The sequence below is a fragment of the Microcaecilia unicolor genome, chromosome 9 (assembly GCF_901765095.1).
Source record: "Microcaecilia unicolor chromosome 9, aMicUni1.1, whole genome shotgun sequence".
Lineage (NCBI taxonomy): Eukaryota > Metazoa > Chordata > Amphibia > Gymnophiona > Siphonopidae > Microcaecilia > Microcaecilia unicolor.
In genome coordinates this window covers 170,971,399-170,987,278 of record NC_044039.1, presented here as the reverse complement: position 1 = coordinate 170,987,278, position 15,880 = coordinate 170,971,399, and the positions used below count along the sequence as shown (strand labels likewise).

The 15,880-nt window shown below is 44.3% G+C and overlaps 1 protein-coding gene across 1 annotated transcript in view; it reads right to left on the bottom strand.

The window, feature by feature from the left end:
- Positions 1-671: 671 nt before the first annotated feature.
- PELI2 (pellino E3 ubiquitin protein ligase family member 2) overlaps positions 672-15,880 on the bottom strand; it is a 193,350-nt gene continuing 178,141 nt past the window's right edge. The window contains exons 5-6 of the mRNA XM_030215316.1: positions 13,645-13,833; positions 672-3,484 (exon numbers count right to left, since the gene is read on the bottom strand). Coding sequence (XP_030071176.1) covers positions 2,918-3,484; positions 13,645-13,833 — 756 coding nt within the window. The 3' untranslated portion in view covers positions 672-2,917. The remainder of the gene's footprint in view (positions 3,485-13,644; positions 13,834-15,880) is intronic.

The following is a 15,880-nucleotide window of genomic DNA, read 5'->3' as shown; positions in this document are numbered from 1 at the left end:
TCTAGAATAGCACTCAGCTAGATGAATGCACACATCCTAATTGGTGCCAATTATCAATAATTGGTTAATATCATTAACCAATTAAGATGCATATGCATCTCAGAAGCGCATCCAAATTTAGGCACCATAGGTAGAATCCGTGGGATAGTTTAGAGCAGTGTTTCCCCAAGTCAGTCCTGGAGTACCGTCCTTGCCAGTCAGGTTTTCAGGATATCTATAATGAATATGCATGATAGAGATTTGCACACAATGGAGGCAATATATGGAAATCAATCTCATGCATATTCATGGTGGATATCCTGAAATCCTGACTGGCAAGGAGGTACCCCACAGGGGCGTAGCCAGACACCCAATTTTGGGTGGGCCTGGGCCCAAGATGGGTGGGCAGAAGTCCGCCCTGTTCCATACCTATTAAACAGCAGATTTTCACGGCATCGAGCAGCAACTAATACACACTGCTCATGTTGGCCCCACAGCCGTCCCTCTGATGCAACTTCCTGTTTCCGCATAGGCGGGAATACATTAGAGGGAAGGCTGGTATACAAGAAGGACAGTTGGAAATTTTCGGCTGGTGGGGCTTGGGGATCCCTGCCAGACACTTCATAGGTGTGCTGCTACTGGGTGGGCCTGGGCCCACCCTTGGCTACGCCACTGGTACCCCAGATCCGACTTCAGAAATGTTTACAGAAATGTGCATTTAAAACAGCAGGGGAAATGTGAATGTGTTTTTAACTAGAAACAAAGGAAAAAACACATCATTTCAGATAATAATAATAATGCACACTATTTATCTGTGAAAGTACTACTGAAGCAGCGTGTACTACTGCACAATAGTACAGAGTATTTGAGCATAAGGCCACACTATTGAGCAATACTGTGCACTAGTGACCATATCACACCTAAAAGGAAACATTTTACAAATAAAGCTAAACAAAATAAAACATTTTTGGCCTGTACACCCCTAATATTTTAACACCAGTGACCAAGGGTGCTTTCCCCCCACCCCACCCAGCATGCCTGGAAAGTTAAAGGCATTAAAATGGAGAGTCAAAAGTGGTTTATTCTAATTTACTTTTCAAGAGGTGGGTTGATTTTTAGATTGGGAAGGTCAAGGCCCATATTTGCCAGGCCTGTTTATGTATTTTCTGAAGTGGGGACTTGATCTAGTGACCTGCAACAAGCTCTCTAGAGTCAAATTTAAATGAGAACCAAGCTCCCTGTGGTGGTCTGCCCGCTGGAGAGCAAATGCAAAACTCCTTCCTAGTGAGACTGTGTAAAAATCATCTTGTGGATCAACAACCTTGCGCAGAAGAGGGGAAGCAGGAAACAATACTGCAGAGGCATGATTTAGGTCTATCCATTTGAGTACTATACATCATTCCACTGTTAGTGTTACTGGCCCTGCACATTGGAACAATATCCTAGGCTATTAAAGGTCTCAACCATCTTAGAAAAATTTAAGGCTGGACTGAGAACTTTAACAAGGCATTTGATTCTTGATCTCCGCTGGTGGACCAGCTATATGGCAGGGGTGTTGCTGGTCTGTGGAACCTGGATGCAACATTAGTAGGGCCCTGTTCTTTTCTCAATACAAATTATGATTTCTCCTTCCTTTCTTTTCTGATAAATTTTATTTTGTAAATCTTGTGACCTGCCTAGATAGTCCACTGATTAGGTGGTACATCAAATAAATTTGAAACTTGAACTTGAACTTTGATTTGGGCAAGTCTACTATACTCTCTGAGTCAAAGAATGCCTTATGGTACTGTTTGCTGAGGAGTCCAATAGAACTGATTTTTAATTATTGAATGAAAATCAGATTAAAGTACACAATCCAAGTTAAAAAAAAAAAAAAAAAAAAAAAAAAGCAGCCCGTTCCTCCCTATTCCCCTCCCCAAACAGAGAATTAAAATACCTACATTTTATGAACATCACAGCCCAAACATTGGCCCCTCTTTACTTCTCAGTTCCAGAAGAAAACCATACCTATGGTTCTTTTCACAGCTACAGTGACAGGTTGCTATTAGGTACCTTTTTGTTGTAATCACTATATCATAATGCTACAATCCTAGAGATTCAAGTAGAGCAGAAGAGACCCACTGCAATATACAAAATATAAAAGGATATGAAATAACTTCTAAGAAAAAATAAAAGGTAGGTAACCTGTAGGTTTTTCAACCCCACTGAGTGTGCAGATCCATGTGTTGATATTGGTGCTCTGGAGCACTGACATGACCCCCCCCCCCCCCCCCCAAAGCAATTAATAAACTATGAAATTCACTAGCTGTATTACAGACATAATCTTCATTTCTGTATCCAATTTAAAATAGCTGTATCTGAACAGACACTTTCAATGCCCAAAGGGCTCCTTTTACCAAGCCGCGATGCGGCAAATGCGACAAAGCCCATTCAATTCCTATGAGCTTTATCACATTTGCTGTATGGGAATCACTATCGCGGTTTTGTAAAAGGAGCCCACAGTGTTTTATCTCTGAGAAAAAATTCAACTCAGCTGTGTTGCAAAGTTTTCAATACAAGATTATGATCTTAAAGTTTCTTCTACATCTGCAAAATGTTATTAAAAAGGAAATATTAGAAGAAAATACTGTTCATTAGAAAAATTCAAACTTTTTTTTTTAAAAAGAAACAAACATTAAGACATGTTTCTTGCCAAAGGTCTGTGGTAAAAGACATTTTCCAAACACTATAGACCTCAACGAAGGTGCTGCTAGCGCCGTGCAGCACTGAGATCTGTCAGGCTAAAATATGTCATCGATATATCCTGTACTCTCTGTTCTCCCCATTGATAGCAACATTATAAAAAAAATAAAAAAAAAGTTAAAATCTAGGCTTAGTGGCAAAACCTTCACAGTAATGATTTTAACAAAACAATCTTATCACAGTCTTGTAAATAGAATCAGTCAACTGGGCCTTGGAAAATGAGTTTAATGCAGTTTTCTTCTCCGGAGAGTTGTGCTGCACAGAAAGGACAAGCAGCATGAAATGCATGTGTGCCATGAGGCAAAGGGATCTGGGACCAGTACTTTGCAGATTTCTCTGAGCAAACGTGTCCACATGGACTGAAAGCGTGGGTGGGAGGCCCAGCGTCCACGTAAAATCCTGCTTCACAACCAAGCCAGAGAGGCACGTAAGGGCCGACTGTTCTACACATTGGACATTCGCGCTCATTTGCTTCTGTGTCACTGCGATGTCCCCAGTTGTGATAGCCGTGTACATGGCCACAGCTGAGGTAGGCCCAGGGTTGTTTCTCTTCTACTACATCCTTACGGTTAATACTGGGAAATGCTAAAGTGTTCAGCCCAACAGGGCACTGTGGCCTAGCTGCATTAATTTCTTGTCGAAGAGCTTCTATGTGCTTCTGAGTTGGTGTGTGAAACAAACCGTCTGCTGTTCTCCACAGAAGGGTAGCACCGCACAGATCAACCAGGGAGCCATCTTGCAGGACATTGGTCTCATTCTCCACCTTCAAAATATAAAAAAAGAAGAATGGCAGTTGAGATCGGAGCTCCTTCTCAATGAAAAAGGAAAGTAAATCAATAATTCAAATTACTATGGGCCCTGTTTACTAAGCTACGCTAGCGTTTTTAGCGCGCACTACAAAGTAATGCGTGCTAACGTTAGAGACACCCATATATTCCTATGGGTAGCTCTAGCGTTAATGTTAGTGTGCCTATAGTGTGGTTTAGTAAACAGGGCCCTATGTTTGTTTCTACAATTCTTTCCTAAAAGATCATAAAGCATTGTGATTCCTAACATTATTTATTTCCCATCTTGAATTACACCCTAAAATCTATGGAAAAATGGATTTCTCCAAACAAGACCGGTGAATTTGTAACACTATTGAAGAACAAAGTTCTGCTTACTAATGGCTAAAAATTTTCAATGGCATTCTCCCCCTAATTCTATAAAAATAGACAAAAATAATGCGTGCAAATTGGGGTGTGAGCACAATTTAATTAAATAAGCTAATTAGCGCCAATTGGCTTTTTAACAATTATTGGCACTAATTATATTTAACTGGAATTTACGATTATAAATTTAAGCACAAGATCCGTGTCTACATTTTACGCGAAAGTAAAAACAAGAAAGCACGAATATAGGAGGATCATGGGCAGAACGGAAGCTTTCCTAGCATTTATGCAAGTTGTTATAGAATGGGGGGGAATAGGCACCTAATTTAGGCACGTACATGTGCACCACATTTCAGTTGATGCAAATGGCCACGCCTAAAGTTAGGCGTGATTCCTGGGTGTAAGTGCTATTCTATAAACCTCGGCTTATGAAATCTTACTTTTTTTCGCGCCATATATAGAACTCACTGCTATATGGATACTGCTGGTGAAAATTGCTCTAATGGCTTCAGCACTATCATGGGACTGAGTTGGGGCAACTGCTCTCCATATAGCTAAGCAGTTACTGTAGGACTGTTGAAATGATCCACTTAGTGGTGAATACTGCCTTCATCCCCCGGATTCTATAAAGCTGGGGGCCCAAATTGCTGACTAGCACGCAAATTTGGGTGCACAATGTATAGAATATTGCCAGCTGCGCCTAACTTAATTGTTAAACACCTATGGCATTAAGCGGTTCAGAGAAAAGTGACTAAAATGGTAGGGGGTTTATATAGCAAGACGTACATGGAGAGACTTACTGAGCTAAACATGTATAGCCTGGAGGAAAGGAGAAACAGGGGTGCTATGATATAGACGTTCAAATTTTTGAAAGGTATTAATCTGCAAAGAAACGTTTTTCAGAGACAGGAAGGTGGTGGAACCAGAGGGCATGAATTGAGGTTGCAGGGGGGGCCGACTCGGGAATAATGTCAGGAAGTATTTTTTCACTGAGAGGGTGGTAGATACCTGGAATGCCCTCCCATGGGAGGTGGTGGAGATGACAGGGAAATACCCAGTGTACCTGAATGTAACTCATCTTGAGTTACTCCTGAAAAGGTGTGAGCAAATCTAGATAAATAAATATTTCTGTTCCAGAAGCATCAGGCTTATGACCTAATGCATTCAGGCACTTCTTAAAGGTGCTGGCACTCACAATCAGGAGTTGTTCGCTACCCATTCCCCTCAACAATGAAATTCCCCTGCCAGGAAGTCCCCCCACTGCAGATATATCCCCTCCACCCTGAAGATTCTCTCAGTTCATCCCACTACTCCAAATACCCTCCCAATCTCACAAAGCATCCCCACCCTCCCTTGTATCTCGTCTGGGCATATCTTTCTTAACCCCTGGAGTCTGATGGCACTAGATTCAAAATGGTGCCAGAAACATCTAGTAATAGTCTTGTGGTACCACCGCTAGAAATCAAACTGCTGGTAATACGCAAGACTACCACTAGGGCTGCCAGTGCCAGAAGGTGCAGGAGCAAATGGGGATCACTCCTGCCCCTAACCCACTAGACACCAGGAATTAAAGAAGGGTAGGCTCTGTGGGGGGAGGGGGTGATCCACAGAAAGAATGGGAGGGGGTTTTATATTATTGTGGGGAATCTTCAGGGTGAAGATGGATCAGTGGTGTACCAAGGGGGGGGGGGGCGGTCCGCCCCGGGTGCACGCCGCTGGGGGGTGCTGCAGCACGCGCCTGCTGCAAGAGTTCGCTAACTTCTCTCGTTCGCTGCAGCTCGAATGAGCAAAGTTAGTAAACTCGCAGCAGGCGCGCACTGCGGCACCCCCCCCCCCAGCGGCATGCACCCGGAGGGGGGGGTCCGCACTGCATCGGGGGGGGGGGGGGGGGCGCTGCACCCGGGGGGGGGGCGGGGTGCCGACCCGGGTGTCCACCCCATTAGGAACGCCACTGAGATGGATGGGGGGGGGGGTATATCATTGCAGGGGGGAGGCAAAGAAGATGGGGGCACCTCCTGATTGTGAATGCTGGCCTAATAGGCTGAGATATTTCAATATGTATCTCTACAAAAGCTTCTGAGGTCTTTTTCTCTCATCTAGCTATATGTTAACTATAATGCAAATGCAATTTCAGATTGTTTTTGAGATTTATTTTTCAATCGGACTGTCTTCTGGTTTTCAATAACTACTACTACTACTTAACATTTCTAGAGCGCTACTAGGGTTACGCAGCGCTGTACAATTTAACAAAGAGAGACAGTCCCTGCTCAAAGAGCTTACAATCTAATAGACAAGTGAACGGTCGGTCCGATAGGGGCAGTCTGGATTCACTGAACGGTAAGGGTTAGGTGCCGAACGCAGCATTGAAGAGGTGGGCTTTAAGCAAAGACTTGAAGATGGGCAGGGAGGGGGCTTGGCGTAAGGGCTCAGGAAGGTTGTTCCAAGCATAGGGTGAGGCGAGGCAGAAAGAGCGGAGCCTGGAGTTGGCGGTGGTGGAGAAGGGTACAGAGAGGAGGGATTTATCCTGTGAACGGAGGTTACGGGCGGGAACGTAAGGGGAGATGAGGGTAGAAAGATAGTGAGGGGCAGCAGACTGAGTGCATTTGTAGGTAAGTGCATTTGTAAATAACCCTTTAAGAAGCTCTCAGGAGCACTGGCCCACACTTAGGATGGTTTAAAAAAATGCTGCTTGTGAGGTTGATTGAAAGCAGTAATTTATTTGGTACTGTGGGAGTGACCCAACATATAGTACTAAGCACCAAATATTAGTCACTCCCATGGTAAAAATTAAGGTGTAGTAAAAGCCCAACCTTTATCGCCCTATAAAAACTACCCCCATAAATGTCTGTATCTTTATTAAAAAAAAAAAAAAAAAGCACAAATAGGCAACTCATTAAAAAAATTACGCTAACGCATACACATGCATGTTTTATAAAATGCACAAACCAAAACAGATGGAAACAAAACACAGCTTTATAAATACTCCAATCCTTTGGAAGAAAAGAACTCCGGTCAGCATCATAGCTGAAATGCCAACACGATGAGTTATGGGAATTCGTCCAATAGCTCAATACCTGTAATGTGCATATTCAGTTCACTTTTACTTTTTCTTGCAAGTCAGTGAATTTTTTGGATGTTCAGGTAATTTTGCATAATAATTGTTTTATTATCAAGGTTTACAAAAAATCCACTGAGCGCAACACTATGTTGCAGTATGGTAGTTGCCTCATGTTAAACTTAAAGACAGTCTTCCTTATTTGCATTTTTTTCTGATATAAATATATTTGTTCTGAAGACTCTGACTTTAAGTTACAACCTAAATTATTTTCTGATGTCCTAATAAAAGAGGGTACCACACAGTGTTGAAGAAAGCATATAAACATACTAAGTATTGTAGCTGTGATTTGCTGTTCTAGTCTTGTAATTCGGTTGCTGAAGATAATACAATACGAACCCGTGTGTTGCAGTTTTCGACGGGTGAGGACGTGGCGGCTAATGTCATCAAGAAAAATTGAAAGGTGATGAAAATTCACCCTATATTCAAGGACCAGAGGGCTTGGGATTGCTTTTTCTAGGATACTCAATTTGAAGGAAATAATAAGTCCATCAGTTTTGAAGCAATCATCTGAACCAAAAAAGTGTGGGCCATTGTAGATGCGGCAATTGTAGCACCTGCGCTATGGCCATTGACATTTCTTCATTCACCAATCCTTATGATGGTCAACAATATGCTTTGAAAGACAGCACAGATTGTAAAACGGACCATGTGGTATATGTTCTAACATGCAAATGCAACAAACTATATGTTGGGAAAACTACCTGCATGTTAGGATGACTGTACCACAAGAGGCAAGTTGGATGCTCTACTGGTTCTTCCTTGGGACAGTCTTTTGAAGATTTTGTTTGTTTTGTCAGTAAGAGAGGTGGCAATTGCACTTTAAAGTTACTTCAGGGCAAGCACAGGTGAATCCATTAATTACATTCATGTGAACCTTCAGGTTTCAATATAGGTGTACAATGGTCTGCTTTTTCTGTAATTGTGCTCCTTCTTTATTCTAGCTGCTACTATTGGCTGGCATTTTCTGACGGCCAATTGGTCTATGGGTACGACAGCGTCAGGTTTAAAATCCGCTGTCATTTTATGTGGGGTTTGCTAACAGCGCTCGACTAATCAGTTTGATACTGGTATGTTTGTCAGATTGTTTAACATCAACACAGTTTGCTTTTTTTGTGCCATGAGTAATTTTTAACTTTTTTTCCTTACAGTCCTATTTATATGGAGTGGACCCGTGTATGGAGTAATAGCCTTCATTTGTCCCCTGCAGAAGCCTTCGGTGAAACACAGATCCCAGTAGGGATTGAAGGACTGAGATAAGTTGCATAGCAACATTGGGTTTTGACAATGTGGTCATCCTAATTATTCTAAAAAAATAATAATAATTTTGGGGGGAGGACTGTGGACTTTATGATTTTGCACATGTAACCAATGGCTGTGGATGAAAAGCTTATTTGCGTATCAGAAAAACCGGACATAAAAATGGACACGATTGACCTATGATTAAAAGAAAAGCTTTTAACTTGTGGTGACTAAATGGCTTGTTGGCATTTCAGCTATGATGCTGGCCATATGAATTCTCTTCTCCCAGAGGACTGAAGTATTTATAGAGCTGTGTTTCCACTGTTTTGTTTGTTTTATAAAATACACGTACATTGCAGCTCTACTTCCACTCTGTGTAGAGGTACGTGCATATGAGCATACTTTTTGCATGACTACAGTGGTTATTTTAGCAGCTCTATTCTTGTTTTGGATGTCTGAAAACTGGTATTTAGACATCCATATTGCATGGATGCTCAAAACCCAATTTTACAAAGGTAGGACATGAATGACTCACATTGCAGTATGTCTATATGGCAAGGGGGTATGGTGTGGGGTATTTTGGGCAGGACTAAGGAGAGCCCAAAATATGAAGTTTGGACCTGGTACTTGTCGCGTTCAGGTTACAGCACTTGTACACTAGGGGGAATAAGGCATGACACCTCCTTAATCCCCCAGTAGTTACTGTCCTCCTCCCTCTCCTCCCCTAAATGTGAAACTGGCAAAGGACACCAGGCTCTATGACAGCTTCAGGTATTATGGACTTTCTTAACAGAGCAGCATGGAGGTCTGAGAAGTAGCCTAATGGTTAGTTTATTGGACTGAGAACCAAGGGACAGAGGTTCAAAACCCACTTCAGCTTTTTTTTTTTTTTTTTTTTTTTTTTTTTTAACTGTAAGCCCTCCTGGAACAAAAAAATACCTATTATATCTGAATATATAAGACACCTCCAAGCCTGAAAAATATTAAAGTGATGTACATTCAGGTACAATAGATATTTTTCTCTTCCTGGAGGGCTCACAATTAAAAAAAAAAAAAAAAATTACAACAGCTCAAATGCTATTTGAACCTGTGTCCCCTGATTCTCAACCCACTGCTCTAACCATTAGGCTACCCCTCTACCCTGTTTGGATGTCTGTGTGGCCATTTTAAAGATGGTCGTTTATACAGATGACCACATCCCTTGTTTTTTCCCCGTTCATAATTTGGATGTTTCAGTTTGTAAAAGGAATATGATTCTGGATGTTTCCAGCACACAGACTTCTGTCTCACTTTTAGTTTATAGCAGGCTGTATCCTGTTGATAAAGACATCCATTTATGATATTCTGACTTAGATGTGCATATTCTGAGTTGGACCTCCTTTCTAAAATGCCGCTCCACATGTCAGAAAAAGCATTTTAATTACCCCCACAGGGGATAATTTCATAATAGGGCACCAATGTGAAAAGTTCGAAACAATGGAAAGTGCACAAATTTACAGCTGTTTCAAAATGTGTGTGCATATTTTATTAAAGCATGGTCACATTATCAATAAATAAAAACAGAGGAAGACGGCTAGAACTCATGTTGAAGATCTGCTGTACTAAACTGTTTTCTGTCAATTGAAATTAATGTTTGACTCCTATTAAGTACCGTTTAATATTTTATTATTATAAATGCAATTTCTGTAACCTGTTCTGGGCGGTCAAGAGGAGGGGCTAAAAAATTAAGTAAATAATTAATAATAAATAAATAGTAATGGATTATCTTTTGCAGATACACTGTGATTGGTTGTTGTAAGCACAGTCTGTGGGCAAAAAAACACTGAAGCCAATTTTTATAAATTTTCATCAGTGTATGGAGAGCTGTTGTGAACATCAGGGGCGTATCTGCGTGGGGCCACAGGGGCCTGGGCCCCCGCAGATTTCGCCCTGGCCCCCCTACCGCCGTCAACCCTCCCCTCCGTCGCTTACTTTTGCTGGTGGGGGGCCCCAACCCCCGGCAGCCGAGATCCGCTTCCTACCTTTAAAAATATTTCTTCAGCTGGCAGGGGACTCCAACTCCCGCCAGCCGACCCGAGATCTTCTTTAACTTTCTTCTACCTTCGTCCTCCGCGTGGCCGACGTGTTGCTGCTGTTGTGCAAAGCTGAAATCCAGTTTCGGAGTCTGACTGACGTCGTAACGTGCTGCGACGTCAGACTTCGAAATTGGATTTCAGCTTTGCACAACAGCAGCAACACGTCGGCCACGCGGAGGACGAAGATAGAAGAAAGTTAAAGAAGATCTCGGGTCGGCTGGCGGGGGTTGGAATCCCCCGCCAGCTGAAGAAATATTTTTAAAGGTAGGACTCGGAGGAGGAAGCGGATCTCGGCTGGCGGGGGTTGGGGTCCCCCGCCAGCAAAAGTAAGCGACAGCGGGGAGCGAGGGTTGGCAGCGGGAAGGGAGGGGGTGTCCGGCAATGGGGGGAGGGGGGGCGGCGGGGGGGGGCTAAACTGTGCCCCCTCCCTCTGGCCCCCCTACCGCCGGAGTCCAGATACGCCCCTGGTGAACATCATGGACTATCATCTTAGATGAAGACCCTGAAGCAGAACATAAGAATAGCCATACTGGGTCAGACCAATGGTCCATCTAGCCCAGTATCCTGTTTCCAACAGTGGCCAGTCCAGGTGTGACAGAACAGTGGGTTTTAAGCCTCTAAATTGTATTATAGCCTGAAGTGCATTTCTCTCGTTTGGCCAGCAGGTGGTGCATGGTTACGATTTAAAGCTGCTGCAGAACCAAGGCTGTTTTTTTTTGGTTTAAGCCTTTTTGGAAAGGCAGTCTGCAGTGCACTTTCAAAGATTGCTGTTCTGGGCTCTGATTGGCCCAGGAGCTCATTTCATTTGCATTTCAGTGGCTTTTGCCCCAGTCTTAGCCAGAAAAAAAAAAAAAAAAAGAGTAGGATCTCTTTTTTAAGGCTCTGTGAACAGTTATATGTCCTGATCTTCCCAGATACTACTTAGTATACAAATATTTAGATAATTTTAGAATTGATCCATATTTCAGTTACCTGTTACTGTTTGCCGATTGCACTTTTTTTGTTCATTGTTCAATATTTTAAAGACAATATTCAGTTTATTGCCTGCTGTCTGGACTGATAAAGAATCCTGGTGGTTTGTGTGTTGGGTCTGTGAGTGCTTTCTGGGAACAATAGGACCACTGGGAGTGTGGCCCCAGTAACCTAGAAATCACTGGGGATAATTTGAGAGCGGGAGACTCACCCAGAGGTGGTTGGGATCCAGTCGGTGGCAGGAGGGTGCTAGAATAGAGCACAAGCGGCAGGTGCAGGCAGACCTGAGCTGTGCTGCAGATAGACCCTCCAAGTGGCCACGGGATAACCCCAGTCAGTTGGCTAGGCGTTTCGTGACACCAGGTCACAAGTACCTGGCAGAAACCCCAACAGTAGCAACATTCCATGCTACCAATCCCCGGGCAAGCAGTGGTTTCTCCCATGTCCATCACAATAATAGATTATGGACTTTTCTTTCAGGAACTTGTCCAAACATTTTTAAATCCCAGATACGCTAACTGCTGTTACCACATCCTCTGGCAACGAGTTCCAGAGCTTAACTATTCTTTGAGTGAAAAACTATTTCCTCCTATTTGTTTTAAAAGTAATTTCATTGAGTGTCCCCTGGTCTTTGTACTTTTTGAAAGAGTGAAAAATCGATTCACTTTTACCCATTCTACACCACTCAGGATTTTATAGACCTCAATCATACCCCCCGCCCCCCCCCCCCCCCCCCCCTCAGCCATCTCTTTTCAAAGCTGAGAAGCTCTAACCTCTTTAGCCTTTCCTCATATGGGAGGAGTTCCATCCCCTCTAGTATTTTGGTCATCCTTCTTTGAACCTTTTCTGATTCTGCTATATCGGTGTTTCCCAAACCTGGTCCTGGAAGCGCCCCAGCCAGTCAGGTTTTCAGTATATCCACAATAAATATTCATGAGATAGATTTGCATGTAGTGGAGCCAGTATATGCAGATCTCGCTCATGAATATTCATTATGGGTATCCTGACTGGCTGGGGTGCCTTCAGGACCAGGTTTGGGGACCACTGCGCTATATCTTTTTTTTGAGATATGATGACCAAAATTGAATGCAGTACTCCAGATGAGGTAGCACCATGCAATCATACAGATGCATTATAATATTCCTGGTCTTATTTTGCATCCCTTTCCTAATAACTCCTACTATCCTGTTTACTAGATATATGTCATGGAGATAATTGGATTTTATTGGACTGACTTTGAAGAATTGGATTTACGTATTCATGACAAGTTTATTTGACTACCACACTCCTCTACCACACTCCTCTACTTTGACTGTGTTTGAAATTTCTTTTTGACTTGGGCATATTTTCATATGGTCTAAATGGACTAATCTGGTTTCGTATAGTATATCCAACTATAAATATAATTTATTGACCTATGATTATAATGAATGGATTATACTGCTCCAAAAATTGATATCTCCATATACTTTATTTTAGTTTGCAGGGTTAGATACACTGACAGTTACTGAACTAACTGTTCATTTGGAGATCAATATTGCTCATCAGTTCTGCAATTTGTTTGGCTCTGGTTTGTGTATTTTATAAACAATACTAGTAAAAAAGCCCCGTTTCTGATGCAAATGAAACGGGGGCTAGCAATGTTTTCTTCTGTGTGCATGTGGGAGTGTGTGTGTCCCTGCCCTCTGGCCTCTCTCCCCTCCCCCCTCTGAGTCCTTCACTGTTACAGAGCCAGCGATTTGATTTCCTGCTCTGCTGTTTTCCTTCACTGACTGTGTTACAGAGAGGGCGGGGCAGACACTCATAGGAAAACCGGATATCTCGCCCCCTTCACACTTCTGGCTGGAGGCTTCATAGAACGTTGGTGTTGCTTTTTATATAGAGAGATATGCCCTTATAAAATTACCCTATAGAAAGCAGACACACACATTTACAGCTGTCACAAGGCAGGAAAGAAAGGGCACATATGTGTCTAATTGCTAACCCTCCTGTCTACTCTCCACTCTCAGGAATGCCTCTATGCATATTCCTTAAAGTTAGGTACAATGTGTCTGTGCACCTACTTTTTACATATGTATCTCCAGGCAATTTTATAAGACCCTACTCAAGCACAAAAAACGTTATTCTACTTGCTTGCGTTCCTTATAAAATTACCTCCAATATACTTTGAAAACTTCCTTCTGCACTCTTTTTTTTAAAAGAAATAAAACGCTAAACAGATTGCTTCATTTGCTACTGCTCTACTGCATCTGATCTCTCTAACAACCAGCTCAAAAATTTTGATGTAGAAAGGAAAAGAAAATGAAGCGACAAGAACATTAATTTTGATTTTAACAGCTTTTAACCAGAGAAACTATCGTTAGCTTACCAGTTTACCCCTTTGTTGAGCCGATCTGGTTTCCCGAAGAGTGTAAACATCACCACAAACTGAGATTTCCCGCCATATACCAGGTCTAGATTCCTCTGTAAATCCTCCTTTTGGATGCATCACCAGAACACCATTGGTTGTTAGTCCGTCCATATGACCATCAGGATTCTTCCACTTAGCTGCCTTTTCCTAAGTATCACCAAAAATACTGGTAAACGTGTTTTAAATCCAACATTAAGGTCTATACAACCAGCACAAGATTTATTTATTTAATTTTGAATTTATTATGCATTTACCCCCAGTTTCTATATAGCGCGACTGAAATTGAGTGCGTAAATCCAGTAGTATCCAATCAGCACCAATAATTGCCACTTAAGCAATTGATACTAATCGGCAGTGCTTTTTTTGTGCCGGTACGGCATACCGGCACCTTTTTTTTCAGGTCCTGCTCCCATCCATTTAATTTTGCTGGTCGCGATTCACCTCTCTCCCCTGCCCTCCCCTCCATGCCAGCAATTCTCTCTCCTCTGCCCTCCATGTCCGACATGTCCCCTCTCTCCCCTGCCCTCCATGCCAGCAATTCTGTCTCCCCTGCCCTGCATGTCCGACATGTCCCCTTCTCTCCTCTGCCCTCCCCTGACCTCCATGCCAGCAATTCTCTCTCCCCTGCCCTGCATTTCCGACATGTCCCCTCTCTCCCCTGCCCTCCATGCCAGCAATTCTGTCTCCCCTGCCCTGCATGTCCGACATGTCCCCTCTCTCCTCTGCCCTCCCCTGACCTCCATGCCAGCAATTCTCTCTCCCCTGCCCTGCATGTCCGACATGTCCCCTTCTCTCCTCTCCCCTCCCCTGGCCTCCATGCCAGCAATTCTCTCTCTCCTGCCCTGCATGTCCAACATGTCCCCTCTCTCCCCTGCCCTCCCCTCCATGCCAGCAATTCTCTCTCCCCTGCCCTGCATGTCCGACATGTCCCCTCTCTCCCCTGCCATCCCCTCCCCTCTCCAAATCGCGATGAACCGGCCGGTGGTGAAGACAGCGGTACTCATTGAGGCAGGCACGCAGAAGACGCAGGGCATGCGCAAGCAGGTTCGTCTTCTCCTCTGATCTCGTTGCTTCCCTCTCAGCCTTCGAGGGCGGGACGCTCTGAGAGGGAAGCAATGCGAGATCAGAGGAAAGACGAACCTGCTTGCGCGCGCCCTGCGTCTTCTGCGTGCCTGCCTCAGTACCGCTGTCTTCACCGCCGGCCGGTTCATCGTGATTTGGAGAGGGGAGGGGAGGGCAAGGGAGAGAGGGGACATGTCGGACATGCAGGGCAGGGGAGAGAGAATTGCTGGCATGGAGGGCAGGGGAGAGAGGGGACATGTCGGACATGCAGGGCAGGAGAGAGAATTGCTGGCATGGAGGGAAGGGCAGAATCTCTGGACATGCAGGGGAGGGCAGGGGGGAGAGGAGAATTGCTGGGCATGGATGAGGGGAGGGAGGCGATATGCTGGGCATGAGGGCAGGGGAGGGGAGAGAGAAGTGCTGGACATGGAGGGGAGGGTATGGGGGAGAGGAGACATGCTGGCCATGGGCGGGGGAGGGAGGAGAATTGCTGGGCATGGATGAAGGGAGGGCAGGGGGGAGGGCAGAATCGCTGGACATGGAGGGGAGGGCAGGGGGAGAGGAGACATGCTGGACATGGGCAGGGGAGAGAGGAGAATTGCTGGGCATGGATGAGGGGAGGGAGGCGATATGCTGGGCATGGAGGGTAGGGGAGGGGAGAGAGAAGTGCTGGATGTGGAGGGGAGGGCAGGGGGAGAGGATACATGCTGGACATGGGCAGGGGAGAGAGGAGAATCACTGGGCATGGCATGGGTGGCTGGAGGGGGGCAGGGGAAGAGGAAGGTTGCTGGACATGGGTGGATGGAGTGGAGGGCAGGGGGAGAAAAGAAATGCTGGACATGGATGGAAGCGAGGGAAGAGAGTGAGGAAGGAGATGAGATGAGGGAAAGGGAAGAGGAGAAAAACTGCACATGGATGTAGAAAATAGGCAGAAGCTGGATCCACTGGACAGTCAAGTCTGCGGAGGACCCAGCTTTTACATACAGATGTAGGGCAAGAAATGAAGAAGAAAAGCGGAAAGTAAAGAACTAAATGGAAAGGAAGCCCTGGAAACAGAGTTAAGAGGACAGACAGCAGCAGAATCAGATACTGAGCCAGCATGATCAGAAAAACAAAGTCACCAGACAACAAA